Genomic DNA, 18844 nt, shown 5'->3' with positions numbered 1-18844 from the left:
TAATAAGCCGTTAAATAGTCAAATACTTGTAAATAATTGGCGTAATTAAAACGCAGACAGGTTGATTTCTTAACGAAAGTGTTGTTATTTATTACTATGGCAAGTCTTGGAACTAGGAAAATACCGGCTGTCATGTCTGTCAAATTTCTAACAATCAATTTAGTTCGTGTCGTCAAGTTTTGTTTACAGTCGTGTATTGTACACAATATCTTGTAGAATAAACTATAAAAGAAAATTCAGTGATCAAGATGAAAGTAGAAGCTGCTCCGCCGTCTGACAAACCTAAGATACCGCTGCCGACGCTTTCGCAAATTAATGCTGATCGAATAACTCAGGTAAGTGAGGTTATCCATTTCATAACATTGGTTAATACAATTATAAAAGTAGCAGTTAAACGCCTATTATATGTATTAAAAGTAGGCCTATAGTATGCTTATCCATTTGACCTATATTAATAAAGTGGTATAATGACATCATCTTTAGGATCCCACTATAGATTTTACTGAAAATAACATGAAATCCATTTGATGTCAGATTTTACAGAATCATAGTATCATTTTAAGTTGGCTTTGCTCTGAATTCCTATCTAAACTATGAAACAATATGCTAACTGTAAAGTTTAAAATCAGTTTCAATAGTAAACAGCAACAATTGAGGTTAGTTTTTTTATTCCTTTTTCTACAATAATTAGTCATCGCTCATCAGTACTCCTTTGATATAGAAACATTAAACCAAGGGCACCTAACTTAGTTAATAAAAGGTTTTTTGATTTGCAAAATGTAAGTGTACTTGTTATATTTCTGCCTAACACTGATAAGAAAACATGTTTGAAGCTATTATTCAGTGTATTTATACACTGTGTTTAAGTATAAACAATTTGTTGTTTGCACAGTGTGAATTACTTAATAATATGTACCTAATAGTTTCAATCTGTAGACATTTTGTGAAGTAAATTGAAAAGGAATTTTCCAGTACCAATTGGATGATTTCTATCCATTTCTTGCATTTGCATTTCTATTACCTACTTCATGAATAGTTTTCTTTCCATAGTAATTATAGAATTAACTGTGAAAGCTACTACTATATCATTTGGACACTAAGTAACATACTATATATCGTCAGAAAATTCAAAATGTTATGTGCTGAAATTTGTACCCTGGTGTTGTGTATGAACATGGATGTTGGCTGTGTCTTGTAAAGTAGGGATCTTCTCATAAAAGTAAGAGTTTTAGTATGAATAGCAATATGTATAACAATAATGTGTGTAATTGAGAAAGTTACCAAAAACGCTTGGGACAATGATCAAATATGAATTATTAATGATTGGTACTACTACATAGCGAATCAGGTCTAATGTAAGTGAAACATGTTATAAATCTATGTATTCATCACAACATCTAGGCAGTCATGTTTAAACATAATTTTAATTTACAATGAGCCAACTGGTATTACATTATGTACAAAACCCATTAAACAAATCTATACAACTATCCACATGGAATTGTTAAAAAAATCAACATGGTTGCATTATTCACAGCTTGCTAATCAGTACTGGTCACCACAAACCAAGGAGAGCCACCTACCTTATGATGCTTCTATTGTGGAGTCAATCTACCAAGCAGAAATACTTGGATCCCAGTAAGTAACCAAAAATCTTCCAAATTATTCTATAACCATCAGTTTTAGTACCACATACCAATGTGGCAGGGCCTAAGTGATTTAAACAAATGAACAATTTGAGGGTCAACAGCCTTATAGAGTGGGGGCAATGACCTATTTATTTTTTTGCAAATAAACCAGTAATTTTTAAAAATGGTGTTTCCATATTTTATTTCCTAGCATTAGATATATTTTAAAAATTGTGTTATTTAAATGTTAATATATAAAAATTGCATTTTTGAAGGAAAATTATATTTATTAGTAGTTTTTTATTTGAAGAAGTTTTATAGTGAATTTTGAATTACGATGGTTAGTGCAAGTAGTTTGTAATAAAGTACTTGTTGCAGAAATGTAAGTCCATAATATGTGTGTGGCTGCCTGTTTCGCACACAACTATGCTTTTTCACTTTCGTTTTTATACTTAAGCAAGAATAATTATGGCTATTCCAATACTAGATTTTAGAAATGAAATGTTTGCTCCTTTATATTTTAAGGCATAGCTAAAACATTCAAGACTGCAGTTAAAGGCAATTGTTTCACAGTATTTACCAAGATGCAATCTGGAGCATCTTGAACTCCCAGTTATTTTACTATGGTTGTTATTCCTATATTAAAACTCTGTATTTAAACATTTCCAGTTTCTCAGTACGACGGATCATGATGCTGGAGTTCTCGCAGTATCTAGAGAACTATCTCTGGCCGCACTACAAGACTGGGGAGGCGTCACAGGCACACATGATGTCCATCATTGTTATGATCAACGAGAAGTTTCGAGAAAGAGTTCCTGCTTGGCAGGTGAGCATGATTTTGTATATGAAATATTTTGGGTTTGGCCCCATATTTGAACAGTACTTTCGTAATGAGACTCCATTTTACTTTTTTAACCGACTTAATAAAATAGGTTCTCATTTGGACTTGTATTTGTGCACGGTTATGTTGCGCTTGGCTGAGCAAAATTCTTATATCCCATAAGTCTATTTAATTGGGACTAATGTTAGAAACATTTCAAAATTGAACGCTACATCTAGTACGCAGGTTTTCCTAATAAGATTTCCATTCACAACTGAATCCAATCATCTCTCATTCTCTAATTACTCCAACATAATTCAAAACCTCTTTCATTACTTTCCAGGCATTCTTAAAGAAACCAGAGCACTTCCCAGCGTTCTTCGAGCAAGTGTTACGAGCTAGCGTCGACGAAGACCGCACGACCTCCAACATGCGTGAACAAACAGCACTGCTGTTGTTCCTCAACCATTGCTTCGGCAGCATGGAAGTGCAGCTGTGCAGAGATCAGGTCAAACGGCTTGTGTCGCTCAGTATGTGGATCAGCTTGCAAGAAGGTTGGTTGCTATTGTATGAAGTAAAATTATAGGACTGAGAGCTGTATGTTGATGGCAAAATCAATCATCCCTAGAGTTATCTAGTGTTAGCGATTAACTGTATTTAATCGCTAATGTTCCATTCTCGTTACATGAATATGTATGTCACAAAGAGTACAAAGCATTGCATATAGTAACTGAAACCTGTTGTGTTGTTAATAAAATCAAATTTAAAATAATATTGTTTACGAAATAGTATGGCGTGTGTCCCTAGGTGATTTATGTAGTAAAAAAATATGAATTCAAATGTGGTGACCAAACTAGGTTTATAGTCAATCCCTTTTTTCTTTTCTTTCTTCTAAGCTACAAGGGGGTAACTTTAAATCTCATATGTACTTATATTCAGGTCGGCGAAACCAAGAATTCAAAGCAGTTCCAAAATGGCGGAAGTATTGGCGCGCCATTCAGAAGAAAGATAAACCAGAGTTGTTAGAGAAACTCAGTTGGGAGCGGCTGTATCTACAGAGGTTGATGATCAAGTTCATGCGAATACTTGAGAGTATACCTGAGACCGGAGATTTGGATGCTCATGCCGTGAGGTGAGGGTCTTAAAGTAATTTTGTTTTGTCTGTCTGACACTTATGTTAAATTGGTTAACCGTTTTAGTATAAATCTGTATCCTATTAGTAGAAAGAAAATCATGAATAAACAAGCCACTAAATAATAAGCTATTTTCTTCTTCGGGGCAAATGATCAATGAAGATAGCTACTGTGAAGTTCTGAGCTTATGTATATGCAAAAGCTGTAATAATGAAATAATAAATCAAAATAAAAAATCATTTATTCAAACTTCCCTGCAAACCAGCACTTTTCGAACGTCAAAAACAAATTATAAGACAGCCCCCAAAACGCCCACTCTTCAACACTACGTAATAGACTACCATGGCATAAGATGTTGATGAAAGTTTTATCAAAACTAAACATTTCCAGATACTGTGAGCGGTTCCTCGAGCTGATGATAGACCTGGAAGCTCTGCTGCCCACGCGCCGTTTCTTCAACACAGTGATGGACGACTGTCACCTGGTCGTGCGCAGTCAGATGTCGGCACTCACACGCAGGCCTGAAGGACAGCTGTTTTCACAGGTCAGTTATTTGTGGGTGATGGGCATACGAGTTCAGTACAATGGGCTGAGTAAACATTTATTTTTGAAAATAATTTATGTAAATATAGTGTAACCATCTGTTATGCTCGTGAGTCGACCATCCACTACAGCTTTATTTTAATATGCTGCCAAATAACTGTGTAACTTAATTTTACGAATTTTAGGGTGTTTCGAATCTCGGCGTAACAGATAGATTTTCTTATCATTATCAATATATATAACTACTTGAGGTTGACGTGCAATCATTTTTGCGACACTATTTTTTAGCGTAGATTTGTTTACAATATTGGGTGATGCCATACGATTCTCCATTCCAAATGACGCGTCCCTACAAAGTTTTTGAACATTGAAACATTAAATTCCTTGATCAGGAAAGAAAACAAGTTTAACTATATTAGCTGTGTTTAATAACGTAAATCCAAAATGATTATAAATGCGTTTCGTCAGTATACAGTTTGACATTAAAAGTCTAAAGTAGACATAAATGGAACATATAAAATTATACTTATTCTTATATTTGTTAGTGCAAGAGAGCAATGTATATATTTATATGATATACTTACATAAATTCATACCAACTACAGCTGCTAAACATTGAAAAAGGACGGATATTAGACTGTTAAAATATACATAGACATATATAAATAGTAAAATATTGTAAGCCTCATAACTTTTTATTACATACATTCATTTCTTTTGTACATCAATCTTTTGGACATCCGTAGAATAATACCATGTTAAAAATAATGTCAGTTGTTAGTAACTTTTAAAATGTAGTCATTTTTGTTAAATCCTAAAATCAATTTAAGTATCTTTTGTGAGCAATCAATTATTAGACGAGAGATCCTAGACTTTTACACCTTGATATGGTTCTGTCATGAATATTTTTGTCACTGGACATTTAGCACTAGTTTCGACCTATATAAACAATTACAGACATATTTACAACAGCTCTTTGTCTTTTTTAATTTAGCCAATTCCATATAACATGTAATCATAGCTGATCACATGTAGCGCCACACCATCGGGTTACCATATCCACTTCTTTCACATCTTTGAATCCCATTATATGGTTAGTAAAACTGATTAATTTACTACTCCAATTACAATAATAAATGCTTACAGTTTATAAGACACTCAGTTTCCATACATATTAATACATCACAGTTAGGCAAACTTATAAAATTCGGACATCGGATAACTTAGAAGAATAAGAGAGAAATCTTATGTACTAAGTTGATGTTTCTAATTTATAATGATATGAGGCACAATTTACAAGGCACGCGCTTTTGTACACAGATCATGTAACTGTGAAACTTTGAGTATAATATTTAACAATAAATGTTATTATTACAACTATTCATGGCTAACTAGTGTATAACTTCATTTTCATCACAGTACAACACATTTAAATATGCCACATTCATACTACATCTGTGCCTCTACTTGTGTGGAAGCTAGTGTGTATCGGCTAAACAACTATTTATAAACATGAGATTCTAATTAATATTCGTTGATATGTCAGTAATTCCCTCCATTCATGTGAGTCATCTCGTCGCCCCACTCCCCAGTAGGCACGGGTTCTGCATAACAACAACTCTTGCGCAACAAAAACGTTACGTGTGACTGTCGTACTATGCACACATAGAATATTAAAATTGCCTGAAGGAGATTCACAAAAATGTGTGCGTATAGTAATTCATCAATGTTGAGCCAGGACAGTAGTAGAAACAGCCATGCTGTCGTCATAATGAGGAACAGTTGTAGGAATAAATTAAAGCTGAAACCAAAAAAATAAGTTATCACATTTAGGCCTCATTGTCAAATATTATATTAAGATAATAAATAAATTATTAATACATACCATCCTTTGAGTTTATGGTGAATCCTGCCATAAATGTTTATCCTTTTTATTATTTTCAATGTGGTCACATAAAAGAATACATTGAAAATTATCGTGAAGGCAACTGGGGTGAAGAATATCGCGATACCAAGTAATCCTGAAATAAAAATTAAATAACTATAGGACAAAATCACATTCTGAAAGAAAATCGTTTTGTTATTTTTACTCAACTTAAAAGAAGAAGTCTTTGCGTATTTTTCTAAGAGGCTGTTAAAAACTAGGTTTCGTCTGAGTATTCATTCACATGTCAAGAGAACTACGTCCCGCGCATATGGGGTAGCCTCAATCGCTTCAGCCGTTTTAGCGTGAACACATAATAAACAAACCCTCTTCCGCGTTTATAATATTGGTAAGGAGAATGATAATTCTTACCAATAGTTTCCTGTTCCACATCGTCAACTATGATTGACGATGAGAACTGTATCCTCGTCTTTCTGTTAGGATTAGTGCCGGTGTCGAGTAGGAAATGCGCGCATATTGCCATGCCGGCCATGATGAGAACGCTGAACCACACCACGCTTGAATAATAGCAGTATTTGCGCACATCTGTCACGCGCAGGAACACGTTACGCGATCTGAAAAATACAATATAGTCATGAAACAATGGTTTTGTTAACATTTAAATTCTTGTTTTATCTAATTCATCTCTTGTGGCAATTTTGTAATGCATTTCTATACGAATACTTCAAACAATTCAACCGGTAGTTTCGATATTTCAGTAGTTTCAACTCATACTTACTTGAAAGTCTTCCAAACATAAAATCCGAAACTGTTCAACCAGAAGAAAGCTGCCAGTAGACTGATGTACAGGATGATATCTGAAAACATAAGTAAAACATATTATATTTTGAAGTTATGCTATATAATATAACAATAAAATGTTGTGAATTTAGCTTTAGTCTACTTACCAGTAACCATAAAGCTGACATGATTACTAAACTCGGTGAATATTCTCACCAAGTCCGCTGCCTGACTGACTATCAAACACATGTTGATAGTCGTAATAATGTTCCCGGCTAAATCTCGGAGTGTAGGTAGTACAAAGTATATAACTGCCACCAGTAAGAACAGGATCATGGCAATAGCATGGAACACAGGGTTCAGGATCTTCTTCATAAGGAAACTGACATCTTTCCAATTTATTTTGACCTCGGGTACACACACTAATGCATAGGAGCCTGTTATGTTAGCTGCTTTTTTTGTTTGCGAGTCTTTTTGTGTTACTAATATCTGGAAACAAGTTAATGTTATAAATATGAGAAAAAAATACAAACATAATGTCAAAATTTTTTCTCCTACTATTATATTTGTCTAAATCCAAGCTTTTTGATGGCAAAATTTTCCATTTTCTCTCACATAAAACATGGCTAATTTTATTCAATCCTGAGCCATTGTCAAGTTACATTGAAATCAGTTTTTTGTGTGCATAATAATGATTTGAGTCACCTAATGACTCAGATTTGAGGAAGCCAAATAATGTGAAAGTTTTTTGTATGTCAGTCACTGATAAATAATGATTGGTTTAAAATTGCTCTTTGACTAGGTCAAGAAGACTAGGTTATCTATTTTGGTGTTTTAAAATTTTTGATGCGGACTAACTTTATCTGAGAAGTGGTGTTATCAATAAATTCAAACATTTCTTCCGGGATGTATCATCCTGCTTTTAGCGGACATTTCATGATATGAGATTCAAGGCTGTACTACTCTCATAGCTAAAGTTGGATTATTTATTTGCAATAGGATACTTTTTGGATATGAAACAGGCTGTAAGTCACAAACCTTATCCATGCAGTATTTAGCTTGGTTGTGTATGTACGATGAAGGTTCTTTCTCCTCTGGTATTGATATACTGTCATGCAAACTAAATGTGCTCATCACTGGTTCCTCTTTCACGTCTGAGCTGGGTTGATGATTGATTATGTGACGTAAACGGCCATCTGTTAATAAATTAAGCCTGGAAGTATAATTTTCAGTTACAGTTACATTTAATTACAAGTTTAATAAACGAGGATAAAAGGTTGTTACATACTTATCCTCAGATTTTTCTATATCAAATATAGCTCTCTGTTGTGTGGTGGCACAGTCCGGCACACCATAGACATAGTTAAAGTATTTTACTTTGGCATCATTGCCATCTTCAGTCTTAAATTGTGGCGTCCACAAACCTGAAATTACAAAACATTATATTTTAGCTTCATAACATCAACAAAAAATAGAGCACTTTAATTTGTTTTGTTAGACCTTCAGTTTTTTTAGCAAGTGCTATTCACAGAAGTTTCTGGGTGAATAGAAATGATTAGGCAGCAGTAATCTCTTAACAATAAATAAGACGTGTTCAGCGTTATTTGTGTGTACTCACTCTGGTTGTACTGTTCGGCTAGTCTGCAGACCCCGTCCACCACGATCTCGTTGTGTTCGCAGCATTTATTTATCTTAACCCCATTCTGCTTGTCCGATAGTTCATTGAGATCCGTCTCCCCGACTTCCGAGTGCACTTGATGCGCACTACACAATAATGCCAGTGTTAACACTACTACACACATGTTGTTATTGAATCTTTTTTACTTTCATCACAAAGTACTTGTCGTTTATCGATACACCGTTTGTCATACAATAAGGCACTTCTTTATATAAATACGAACACAAATCATAGTATAACCGTGTAAATCGATGTCAAAAGACATTCATGTTATTTTAAAACTATAAGTTTTGATTCTTTGGATTTTATTCGGACTTCGGGGATTCTGAAGTCGGTTCGTTTCGTTTGCGTTTCCGCTCGCTGCACTCGCTAGCGAAGTTTGACGTTTGTTACAATGTTTAGCTTTTTCTTAACGCTGCGTTAGCGACTGATCTCGACACCTTGCCTTTTAAGCAAAACTTACGCAGCAAAAAAATTAAGAGCTCTACTTTAAAACATTAACCATGTTTTAAAACAATTTTTAAATCAATACGTAGCATAGTTTGTATAATTAATATATTTAGAATGTATGCTGTACTTATGACCAAGAAATAAATATTGAGTTTGAAATAATTTTGCTGGTTTCACGCACACATCTCTATAACCTGGCAATTTATATTCATGCATCTTTGTTAAATTCGGTGGCGAAACACGAATCGCAATAAAATAAAATAATTTACAACTCTTTTACTAACATTTGACGATAAAGGCACTTGGCAATTAATTTTGCCGATGATAGGTAGTGAAACTTAGTAAAGCGTAAACCTTGTAGTTTTGTAATGTTATTCGGAAATAAAGTTTTGAAAAATAAAAAAAGATAATAATTAAAATATATTTATTTGTATTATACATATTTACTACCAAGACCAACATGCATTCTTGAAAAAATATATTTATTATTAATTACTTAGGAACTTATATTTATTTAAATCTTACATTGTAGTATTTACATCCAGTGTAAATAGTTTGTTTCTTAAATATCGTAATAAAATCTATGTAATAAAAATATAGATAACTTCCCACTTAAGCTACACTTAAGTTATGGCACATTTATTGTTAATTAAATTTAAAAAATCTTAAATATCAGATCTTTTTGAATTGGCTCAGTAAAATATCAGCTCAAAAAATATAAATTAGGTACGTACGCTCTCAAATATCACCAATCTTAGTTTACATAAAATTGTTTTGAAAAATAAAATTATCTTGAATAGGTTATATAGATAAAATTGTTATGTATACTCAATTAGCACATTTTTTTGTCCAACACTTATCGCGTTGTAAATATACATACTTTTCTAAGTAATTTTTGCGTACCCATTCCAGTCGGCTCAGAATCGAGTAGATGCATTTATAAATAGCTTATTTGCACATGCCATTGTTCCATTATCAACATGTGATAATATTGTAGGAACAACTATAGCACTGAACATAAATAACATCTTAATATCAATTATAATAGCTATAGTATTTCCCGTTGACTAGTTGTAATATTTTTTAGATGCATGTAAATGTGACATGAAACATGACAAAAGTATATATAATGGCTGAAAATGATCCTCAATTGAGCCTGACCTCCACGGTGTCATCACCCAGTATTTCCTGGTCATCCGAGTCATCATGTGGACTGAGTTTCTCCGCCAGGGGGCGACTGATGCACAGACAAACGTTTTCGCTGGCCATGCCTCTCATCGCACGCCGTCTTAAGAGCACGAGCAGTATAAAAATTATAACGCCTTGGAGACAGTTGAACGTGTCCATTATTTTCCTGAAATACAGAACAAGTTTGTTTAATACCTAGGTACTTGTATTTTTTTTAATGTGCTTAAATGTAACTTCATACGTATCATCAACAGAGTCACCAAATATCAGTAAATACAGACCAGTACTTTTAGAACTTTTTGACAGGATAATTTGCATTGGAAAAAATAGGTACTATTCGCATTGGAGATTGAGGATTTTCTAAAACTGTAGATGTCTTACCAAACAATATGCGCTGATCCATGAGCAAAACTGGCGATCTCGAACACCCAGGAAATTCCCATGACTAGGAACAGCTTCAAGGATAGAAGGAACCTGCAAATTTTAAGTTCATGGTCAAATTATATCTACAGAGAAAAACTATTGATAAGGCTTTAAAAAAATACAACTTATATCTTACTTGTGTTTAAGCACGTTCAAAGTGTTGACTTCATATTTTCTTGTCTGCTTCCACAAATTGTACGATGTTAGACCGAATAGACAAACGTTCGCTGCGATAAGGACAGCAACAGGGCCGTAGAAGAAAATCCAAGTTTCTGTGCGACCTGAAATTATAATAAAGCTTATATGTCACCTGTTACCAGTAGGAAAACATCAAAGAGTGTGACTTATTGGTATTTACTTTACGTGAAACCTATATAGATCAACACAAAAACAAGAATAAAAAGGTCATTTGATTCCTAAATATTATATTTACCATTGAACCAACAGCTACCATCTCCGAAACCTGGTTTGAAGTGTTCACCTTCGGCGAAGTTAGCAATGAGGGTGACGGTCAGGAATAACAGTGTGAAGCCCCAAGCGTAACAACTGTAGTAGAAATACTGTTTCCTCTCCGTTTTCTTTAAGTAAGTCGAATCGCTGTTTGGAAATAAAGGAGATATTAGACATATGAATGTATACTTATTTAAGTTATACAAAGTTTTGGGGTCAAGTGTTGAAACTTACAGCACTGTGCGAAAGACGTTGATGGAAATAACATTCATCCAGAAGAATGTGGCCATCATCCAGGTGTAGACAAGAAACCCTGGAAGTAAAGAAATGCAAGTTTGACATAGATTCGCAAATATATACGTTAAACTTGTTATAAATATACAGGGTGTGTCGTTCACAATCACATTAAATCCTATCGCATATACTTTATGATATTCTATGGCGAATTGTAAAAAAAATAACCTAATCCATGCAGTGGTTTAACCACAGGAGTCATTTTTCGTTTTTATAATTTACAACATATGTGTAAAGCAGAGATAAAGTTAGGAGTATCTAATGTTTTGATCAATTGACAGCTGTCAGTTTTCAAGGGAGGATTTCAGTTGTTTGTAATGACTGACATTTACATGGTGTTTTAATTTTCGCACATTTTTATTCTATTTACTTTGTTTGAAAAATGCATTTTTTTTTATTTTTACGTATTTTTCTTTTTTCTTGTGTTAATCGACATATTTTAACCAGTATATTGACGCATTTCATTAATGTGATTATGAACGACACACCCGATATAACTAAGCTACATTACATGTAAGAAGTTGGCATATTTACCTGTTACAGTACAAAGTTGGCCTCTAAATCCTGGGCTCAGTTGCAGTATTCCCAAAGATAAAAATCCTAGCGCCATACTAACGCACATACACATGTAACAGAGTCCCTGTAGATCCCTGAAAATAATCAATAATGTTGATACAAAATGGGCGTATTGTAGTTAGATACGAAGCAGTGAACTGACTTTTATCATAATATCCACCATAAAGAGAATTTCTTGTGCTGTGTTCTCGTTCGCAATCAATATTTTTTTCATATTATGTACAAACAAAACTTAATCTTATATGCCTACTTTCTCATTGTCTCAAAGTCATTCTATGAAAAGCGCTGAGGAATGAGCTAATCGACTAAATGTCTCTTCGCAGAAACACAGTGAATATCAAATATCAATGATGAGCTTTTAATTTGAAACCCGTAGGTTTAATTAAGTTTCACTTACCTCAGTTGTGGCAAGAAGGTGTAAACAGCAATAGTTGCGACGAGGAAAATAACTGACACTAAGGTTAATATCCCACTGGTTTCGATGTCACTGGTCTTGGATATCTCTTCGAAGCACACTATGGCCACTGGGACGGTGCCCTGAGAAGGATCACTGTTGTTTCTGTACATTTCTGCGACGCAAAATCTGGTGAAAAATAAGACCTTTAATTACAATCAGTACTCTTTAAATTAAAAAAAAAAGCTGTTATTCTAGCGCTTGTAAGACCTTTCCTGCTTTTATTGCGAACCACAATGACGTCATTGGCATATAAATATAGACATAGAGGAAAATAAAATAATTAATAGATACGTAATTTTGCGTGGTGTATCTTTTTTATAGCATTATTAAATTGTAGCTTATGATTTCGTAAGCAATTTTCCTTATAAGACTTATAACGAATATTTTTTAGCAGGAAGACAAAGATGGTGGGAAATATAAAGCATCGGTCATTGCAAACTTAAGAGATGAACTTTCGAAGGCCTTGGTACTCACTCAGAGGGGTCTTCAACAAACACGAAGCTTGGCGAATCGTTAGTGGAAACTTTTGTACCATCCAGTATAATATCTCTGAGAACCATGCGTCCTGCTGTGCAGTTAAGCACATTTAACTTCTCTGTACCGCAATATCCTCTCGGTAATAAGATTTGGTCCCCTGGACAGCATGGCATTAGCGGCGGTGTCGTTGACAATGCAATACTGCACCCAGCCAGCACTAATAATATAATTTCCTGAAAATTAAAATTATTCATTCATTAATTAGACATTACAATACTCGTACACAGTGTCCGCGGCGGCGCGGCGCGTCAATAGTTATCACGTTCTTTCTTTATCTTTGACCTCTCAAGTTATAAACTATTAAAACAAATTACGGGGTACTAAAATCTGTAATATTTTATAATTAACATGTGTATTAGATTACAGTGTAATTATTACATTTCAAATGTAATTTAATCATAGCTTAGCTAGCTGGAACTAGAAAATAGAAGGAGGTTAGGTTAAATCCGGCAAAATGATATTATGTCTATCTGTATCTCCAGTAAATATTGACTATCGACCGGTACTCTAGGGTCATTGTGTAATTTTAACTTGGTGCATTTGTAATAACAACATGATAACACTTGGATATTTGACATCGGGCAGAGACAATGACTGTTTAGTGTCCACAACGTTCGGCTCAACCTCTGTGTGATAGTTTGTTGACCTGTTTCGTAATTATACTTTTTATTTATCGATTTCATTGTTTGTTTTAGTGCGATTATTAAAACCCTTACATGAATGTCAATGACCTGTGCTTAATTCGGAGAAATAATTGTGAGATCAATTAGAATGCATTCAATTTGAACTGTTTATCTCTGTAGCTTAAAAACCCACTTCTAAAAGGTATATAACTATAAGTAGATTCTCGTATAAATCACCGTGAACTTGCAATAAATCGCTGACTTATTGAAGCTGATCAAAGAAGTAGGTCGATCAACAATCAGAGGAGTAATGATATGTAAGTAGGGTAATTTAGTTAGCTTGGCGGGTAAGGTCACAGTCACGCCTACTGTCTACCTTGAGACCTGTACTACATGTGGTGAAATACCCCGCCCTAGCAGAACTTTGAACCTTTGACCCTGGCCAAACTAAGTATCCTCCTAAAGCTCGGAAAATAAATAATGAAGTGGCTTCTGCTTACGAGGTCAGCAGAGCTTTGCGCAAAGGAATCTTAGCACTTAGCATTTAGGGATTTTGAAGCTTTCTGACTATATACCTATGTAAGTCAAGAGTTATCTCTAAAGTCAAAATTGATTGATCAGAACATCTCACTTCAGAATGCAAAGTTTAGTAAAACTATTCCATTTCTATAAGCAAGTGTCTGAACTTTGGCACTAACATGATCTACTTAGTGTACATTAGCTGTATGATAAACATGTACAGTCATGGGGAGTTTTCTCTGCCAAGTTACTAGGTACTTAATTAATTATATTTACCTAAAACTGACGTACTATGTTTACCCTCCGAAGGCTACATGAGCCTGTAGGCATACGTGTCAACGAAGTACGAAACCATCTTGTTCATTCTACACTATATCTTCTCAATGGGGAAAACCAGATATCAAATATTCCGATGTTTATCTTACCCACTGTTTGCATGGTTGTATATTGTTATTATAGAATTAATGTCATTTTTTAGAAGTGTGACTCATTTAGAAAACAATAATATTTTTGTCAGTTTATGGCAATTCCAAAACGCCAGCGGAGATAATGAATATATGAGTAATATGGAGGTCTTAAAAGCAATAAGTGTAAATGTGGCGAAATAAAATATCAATAAGATTTAACCAAACAGGCGTAATGTTATGGTATGTTGTAATAAAAGATAAATCGCATGGAATTAATAATAATAACGTGTAAATTCCTAGGCGTTTATAAGACGTACAGTATTATAATAGTTTTCTATAGCATTCTATGGAGTATTCTATAGTTTAAAGAATTTAGTTCTTTGTTACGTTACAATGTTAAATGACCCACATTTTGCGTTGTCATCTGATAAACGTCATCAGCTCATCTAATTGATCCAATAAAATGTCAACGATAGGTATTGTAAGAAGCTTTCACTAACCTAAAGCATGTTAATCACCATAGTTAAATGGAATTTGGCATAGGTACACACATAATCTGCAGCCTTAGAAAGGGCATTTCCTATCCGAGTTCGGGAAGTGGAAGCGTACTTGTAGAAATAATAGTGGATCTATCAGAAGTCCTAGTTAACATCTCCTCATGTAGGTAAGGTAATTTAGGTACACAACACTGCATTTGTTATCAATTAATATTTGCAGTTTCATACGAACCTTACTGCGATAATGATGGGAATGTATAATAATTATTAACTCAGTGTTATCTTAAACCCAGCATAAATGTCTGACATGTGTATATAGACGATATTAAGCGCGAATTAATACTAGACACTAATTAATGAAAATAATATGAGGTCGTGTCTTATCAGCAGTGCAAAACAGGCGCCGGTGGATGTAAACTGCCATTACATAGTAACGTATATCACAAAGAGAATAGGTTTATTGTTTGTTTAACAGTATAGGTTTTCTGACCTAACACAAAAAAAAAAACTGATAAAATTCTCGTCCTATGACATTTTATTCGTCAAGTATTTCTGGCCCGTGATAAGAAAGGCGGTGGCCAATAGAGATCAGAAAATTGGAAATCCTTGTAACATGCTTTAACAGGAATAAGTAATTGTGGAGGAAAAATATGAAATTAAGAGTAAATAGTGAGTTAACTTTAAAATGCCTTTCCTATTGCTTTTTTATTTTTATGTTGTGTAGCAAAAACACTCCTTCCGATATTATTCCTCGGATAACATAAAATCTTAAACTATCCTTTTGAATATAAGTTGTAAACATTTATTTATAGGTACTCGTTACGAAGCTATAGCTGTAACCATTAACTTATCTTATGTTTGTGTCTACATCGTATTGAACCAATAGTTAAAGCTGCACAGGCCTTAACTGTAATAAAATTGATAACATCACTATCACACAAAAAGAGGAAATGTCATATACGCTTTCTATCACTCGAATGTTCTGCTGTGATGTACCATTGTCCGTACGTTATGATTATGTGATGTCATGAGTACTTGCACAAATGTTTTAGATAAGGTGACAAATTATTATTTATTGTCTTTCGCCGAGATCGGGTTGCATATTTCTAAGATCATGAATTTGAAGAAATGTAAAGAGACAGTGTGTTAGTCATCAAGAACAACTAATTATGATTATTAATACACATTATTACACATGTAATGAATTTATATGGTTTCCTAGTAATAGTTTTGAAAAAAATGTGTACGTATGTACCTTCATAGTAGGTACTCTTATCAAATCATTGAATCATTATTCTCTTGAAAAACTATGAGTTTCTGTTTAATGAAGATGACAAACAAATAGTAGAAGATATAGATGTCGTGAGCCGTGACGTATTTAAATTTATAAGCCATTCATATTCAAATATTGAATGTTTGCACAGAAACATTAAAATTTAATACTATGCTCACCCACCTGTTCGTGTTAATGTGTGGGTGGATCGAATATGAGTAGTTTAATGATATGGGGTTATATCCAAAGACCAGATTATGTATCTCTGCTTTCTAGCAATAGGGGTTACAAAAAAGCTGCTGTGCCACGTGAAATTGGCTTTGTTAAAAATTACTCCTTGTGAGGTTAAAATTAAAAAAGTTCGGCGACATAACTGGCACAACAGAGAAACCATTTAATTTTGTAATGATGTTTTATAAGGTGTGAATGACCTGCCGCCACAAACATACTAAAATTAAATAAATATTAAAATAAGAAGGTAAATGATCTTTCACTTCGCAAAGGGTAAGCTATTTCTGTTTCAAGTGCCAACTTATATTTAGCCTTACATGACAAGTGCATCGCCTTGAATGATTTTTTTTTCAGTAGGTAGGTATTGTTACGAGGGAATTCATCTTTGAATAAAACCTACTATTGATAGTACTATATATCAATGGTTTTATATAAAAGTAAATAAACTCTGCAGAAACTAATAAAAACATGTCCAAAGGAATATGCGTATATTTATTGCGACTGGCGGCTCAACACAACCGGTTTTCATGTAAGCAAACTCGAAAATAAATCTAAAATTAACCAGAATAATTGGTTTAACAATATATAATTTTATTGTAGGTACTAGGTTACTGTTTCATTGTTCGAAAGAGTTTATTAAAAGTTTGCCATTCCCTCCCGCTAAGGAGGTCATCTCATGTATTCACAAAAGGTGGTTAGTTTCAAAACTAACTACCTTTTTAGAAGATTTTTTTTGTATCTACATAATCACTCAGACACGTTTCCTAAATAACTAGTATTTTAATTTTTTTCACGTCATAGCTTATTTATTTGACCCTCGTGTGTCTCGTGGTAGTTAAATATTGTAATTCGTTAATTGATATAAAATGGGGAGGCGTATACCGAAAATGAGAATATAAAACCGCACGTGACAGACAAAGGACCCACAAAACTGCAAATCATAACACCCCTGAAGATCTTGCAGTTTAAAAAATAAATTATTCCTGATTATTTTCGAACAATGCACTTCTTACGATGAACACAATAATTACTTGGATTTATGTCACATTTACTCACCTTCATGTTAACTGATTCCTTATGAATATTTTTATCACTCACACAACATACACTGGATTCTCTCGTCCGAGTGCGATTGTCGAATGAATGCTGTTAATTACTATCGCATCACAGCGGCTCGTAATCGATTCTCGTTTTGAAATTTCCGTTTTGTATCGATATGTCTCGCGAATGACGCGTGTGGTCAGCACTGTCGTTGGAGGTTATACTATTCGCCGATGCCCTGTTATTCGATTTCTCGTTTTTGTGTAATATTCTGTATCGATACAAGGAAAGAATGAATTTTCTTTTCGATTCTACCTTCATCTACATATTCATGACATTCAAGTATAACTATTGAGATAAACCGTATATTTGAACGAGTGCAAAATTGCCTTGTTGAATTCTAAAGACACCTGTATTTACTGAATTCAGTCTTAGCCATATTATGAAGTTATGTTTTTAGGTTACTTACATAATAATACCAAAGTAAAAATTATGCTAACAGAGTTTTTGTGGTTTGCAATTATGTTGTTTGGCGATTATTCTATAAAAAGTAGGCAAGTTCTTGTTTGTAGCACGTCATTCATTACAATTGAAATGCTTATGTCTGATGCTTATTTACCGAAACAATAATTTCTATTTTGTTGAGGTAGGTGTAGGTACGCTTAAACCCGGCTGTGTTTTACAAAATAAACAGGATTTTACGGATATGAGTAGCGTATCCATTATGACGGGGTGCGGATGTTTTGCGTGAATGGATTTTTATCTACTCGACGTAGAATGACAGTCGTGTATAAGTACCTAAAGCATTGGAAACTCATGGTTGCTGATGATTTACCTTGTTGTGTCAATTGCGTCATTTTTGCGGGTCACAATTTCATTACCATCACACATCACATCACAGTTTTTTTTTCACAAAACTACACCGTGTTTTCCGACGAATGGAAATGATGATTGATCCTTATAGACAAATATATTATACGATTGATCCGTATAGACCAATAGTTACTTACCGAAGAGTTTTGATACGGAACAAAATATCTAACACAATACAGGACATCACCACAATTTTTATTGACTGAAAATGAGGTCGGTCCGAAAAAATTTACCTTTATGTAGTAAAGCCGGCAATGCTTACTTAGGTCCATTTACTTAGTTGATTGCCGTAGAACTTGAAAACATGGAAGTATTCTTACTTATATTTCCAAACATTTTTAGTATAGCCATTCAAACATCATTCTATTTATAAACACGATTTATGCTACAGTTTAATAGTTCAATCTATTTTATAAGGTAATATAAGTATAACGTGGTCTAAATAGATAACTAAGTGACAGTTCTTTGGTTTAAAGTTACAGGCGGATATAAATGTGTACTACATATGTACCTACCTACAATGTATCTACATTTTATG

At 33.9% G+C, this 18844-nt stretch overlaps 3 protein-coding genes across 3 annotated transcripts in view; 1 reads left to right on the top strand and 2 right to left on the bottom strand.

The window, feature by feature from the left end:
• Positions 1–148: 148 nt before the first annotated feature.
• The window catches only part of LOC124640257 (RNA helicase aquarius), a 60244-nt gene continuing 41548 nt past the window's right edge, over positions 149–18844 (top strand). Inside the window, exons 1-6 of the mRNA XM_047177942.1 lie at positions 149–335; positions 1538–1638; positions 2298–2454; positions 2792–3002; positions 3388–3580; positions 3972–4125. Coding sequence (XP_047033898.1) covers positions 249–335; positions 1538–1638; positions 2298–2454; positions 2792–3002; positions 3388–3580; positions 3972–4125 — 903 coding nt within the window. The 5' untranslated portion in view covers positions 149–248. The remainder of the gene's footprint in view (positions 336–1537; positions 1639–2297; positions 2455–2791; positions 3003–3387; positions 3581–3971; positions 4126–18844) is intronic.
• On the bottom strand, positions 4530–8849 carry LOC124640258 (probable G-protein coupled receptor Mth-like 5). Its single transcript, XM_047177943.1, has 8 exons — positions 8408–8849; positions 8078–8213; positions 7828–8002; positions 6957–7278; positions 6788–6866; positions 6421–6623; positions 6010–6145; positions 4530–5925 (listed from the first exon to the last, which is right to left on the bottom strand). The coding sequence occupies exons 1-8, from the start codon at positions 8589–8591 to the stop codon at positions 5667–5669; spliced, it is 1494 nt and encodes a 497-aa protein (XP_047033899.1). The 5' UTR covers positions 8592–8849; the 3' UTR covers positions 4530–5666.
• LOC124640260 (probable G-protein coupled receptor Mth-like 3) lies at positions 9406–17579 on the bottom strand. The gene is made up of 9 exons (XM_047177945.1): positions 17449–17579; positions 12780–13015; positions 12246–12431; positions 11807–11922; positions 11213–11291; positions 10962–11125; positions 10665–10809; positions 10487–10579; positions 9406–10271 (listed from the first exon to the last, which is right to left on the bottom strand). The coding sequence occupies exons 1-9, from the start codon at positions 17452–17454 to the stop codon at positions 10064–10066; spliced, it is 1233 nt and encodes a 410-aa protein (XP_047033901.1). The 5' UTR covers positions 17455–17579; the 3' UTR covers positions 9406–10063.

Source organism: Helicoverpa zea, chromosome 20, assembly GCF_022581195.2.
Source record: "Helicoverpa zea isolate HzStark_Cry1AcR chromosome 20, ilHelZeax1.1, whole genome shotgun sequence".
NCBI classification, from domain to species: Eukaryota; Metazoa; Arthropoda; class Insecta; order Lepidoptera; family Noctuidae; genus Helicoverpa; species Helicoverpa zea.
Note: the sequence above shows the minus strand (reverse complement) of the source record. Positions and strands in the feature narration are given on the sequence as shown.

What these genes read in the sequence shown, in the direction of transcription:
- LOC124640258 (XM_047177943.1), bottom strand. Translation starts at nt 8,591, where the DNA reads ATGTGTGTAGTAGTGTTAACACTGGCATTATTGTGTAGTGCGCATCAA. An exon ending in CTAAATACTGCATGGATAAG is followed by an intron (nt 7,279 to 7,827) that starts GTTTGTGACTTA and finishes ACTTGTTTCCAG; the next exon opens with ATATTAGTAACACAAAAAGA. An exon ending in TATGTTTGGAAGACTTTCAA is followed by an intron (nt 6,624 to 6,787) that starts GTAAGTATGAGT and finishes TGTATTTTTCAG; the next exon opens with ATCGCGTAACGTGTTCCTGC.
- LOC124640260 (XM_047177945.1), bottom strand. An exon ending in ACCTTCTTGCCACAACTGAG is followed by an intron (nt 11,923 to 12,245) that starts GTAAGTGAAACT and finishes GATTATTTTCAG; the next exon opens with GGATCTACAGGGACTCTGTT. An exon ending in GGATCAGCGCATATTGTTTG is followed by an intron (nt 10,272 to 10,486) that starts GTAAGACATCTA and finishes TCTGTATTTCAG; the next exon opens with GAAAATAATGGACACGTTCA.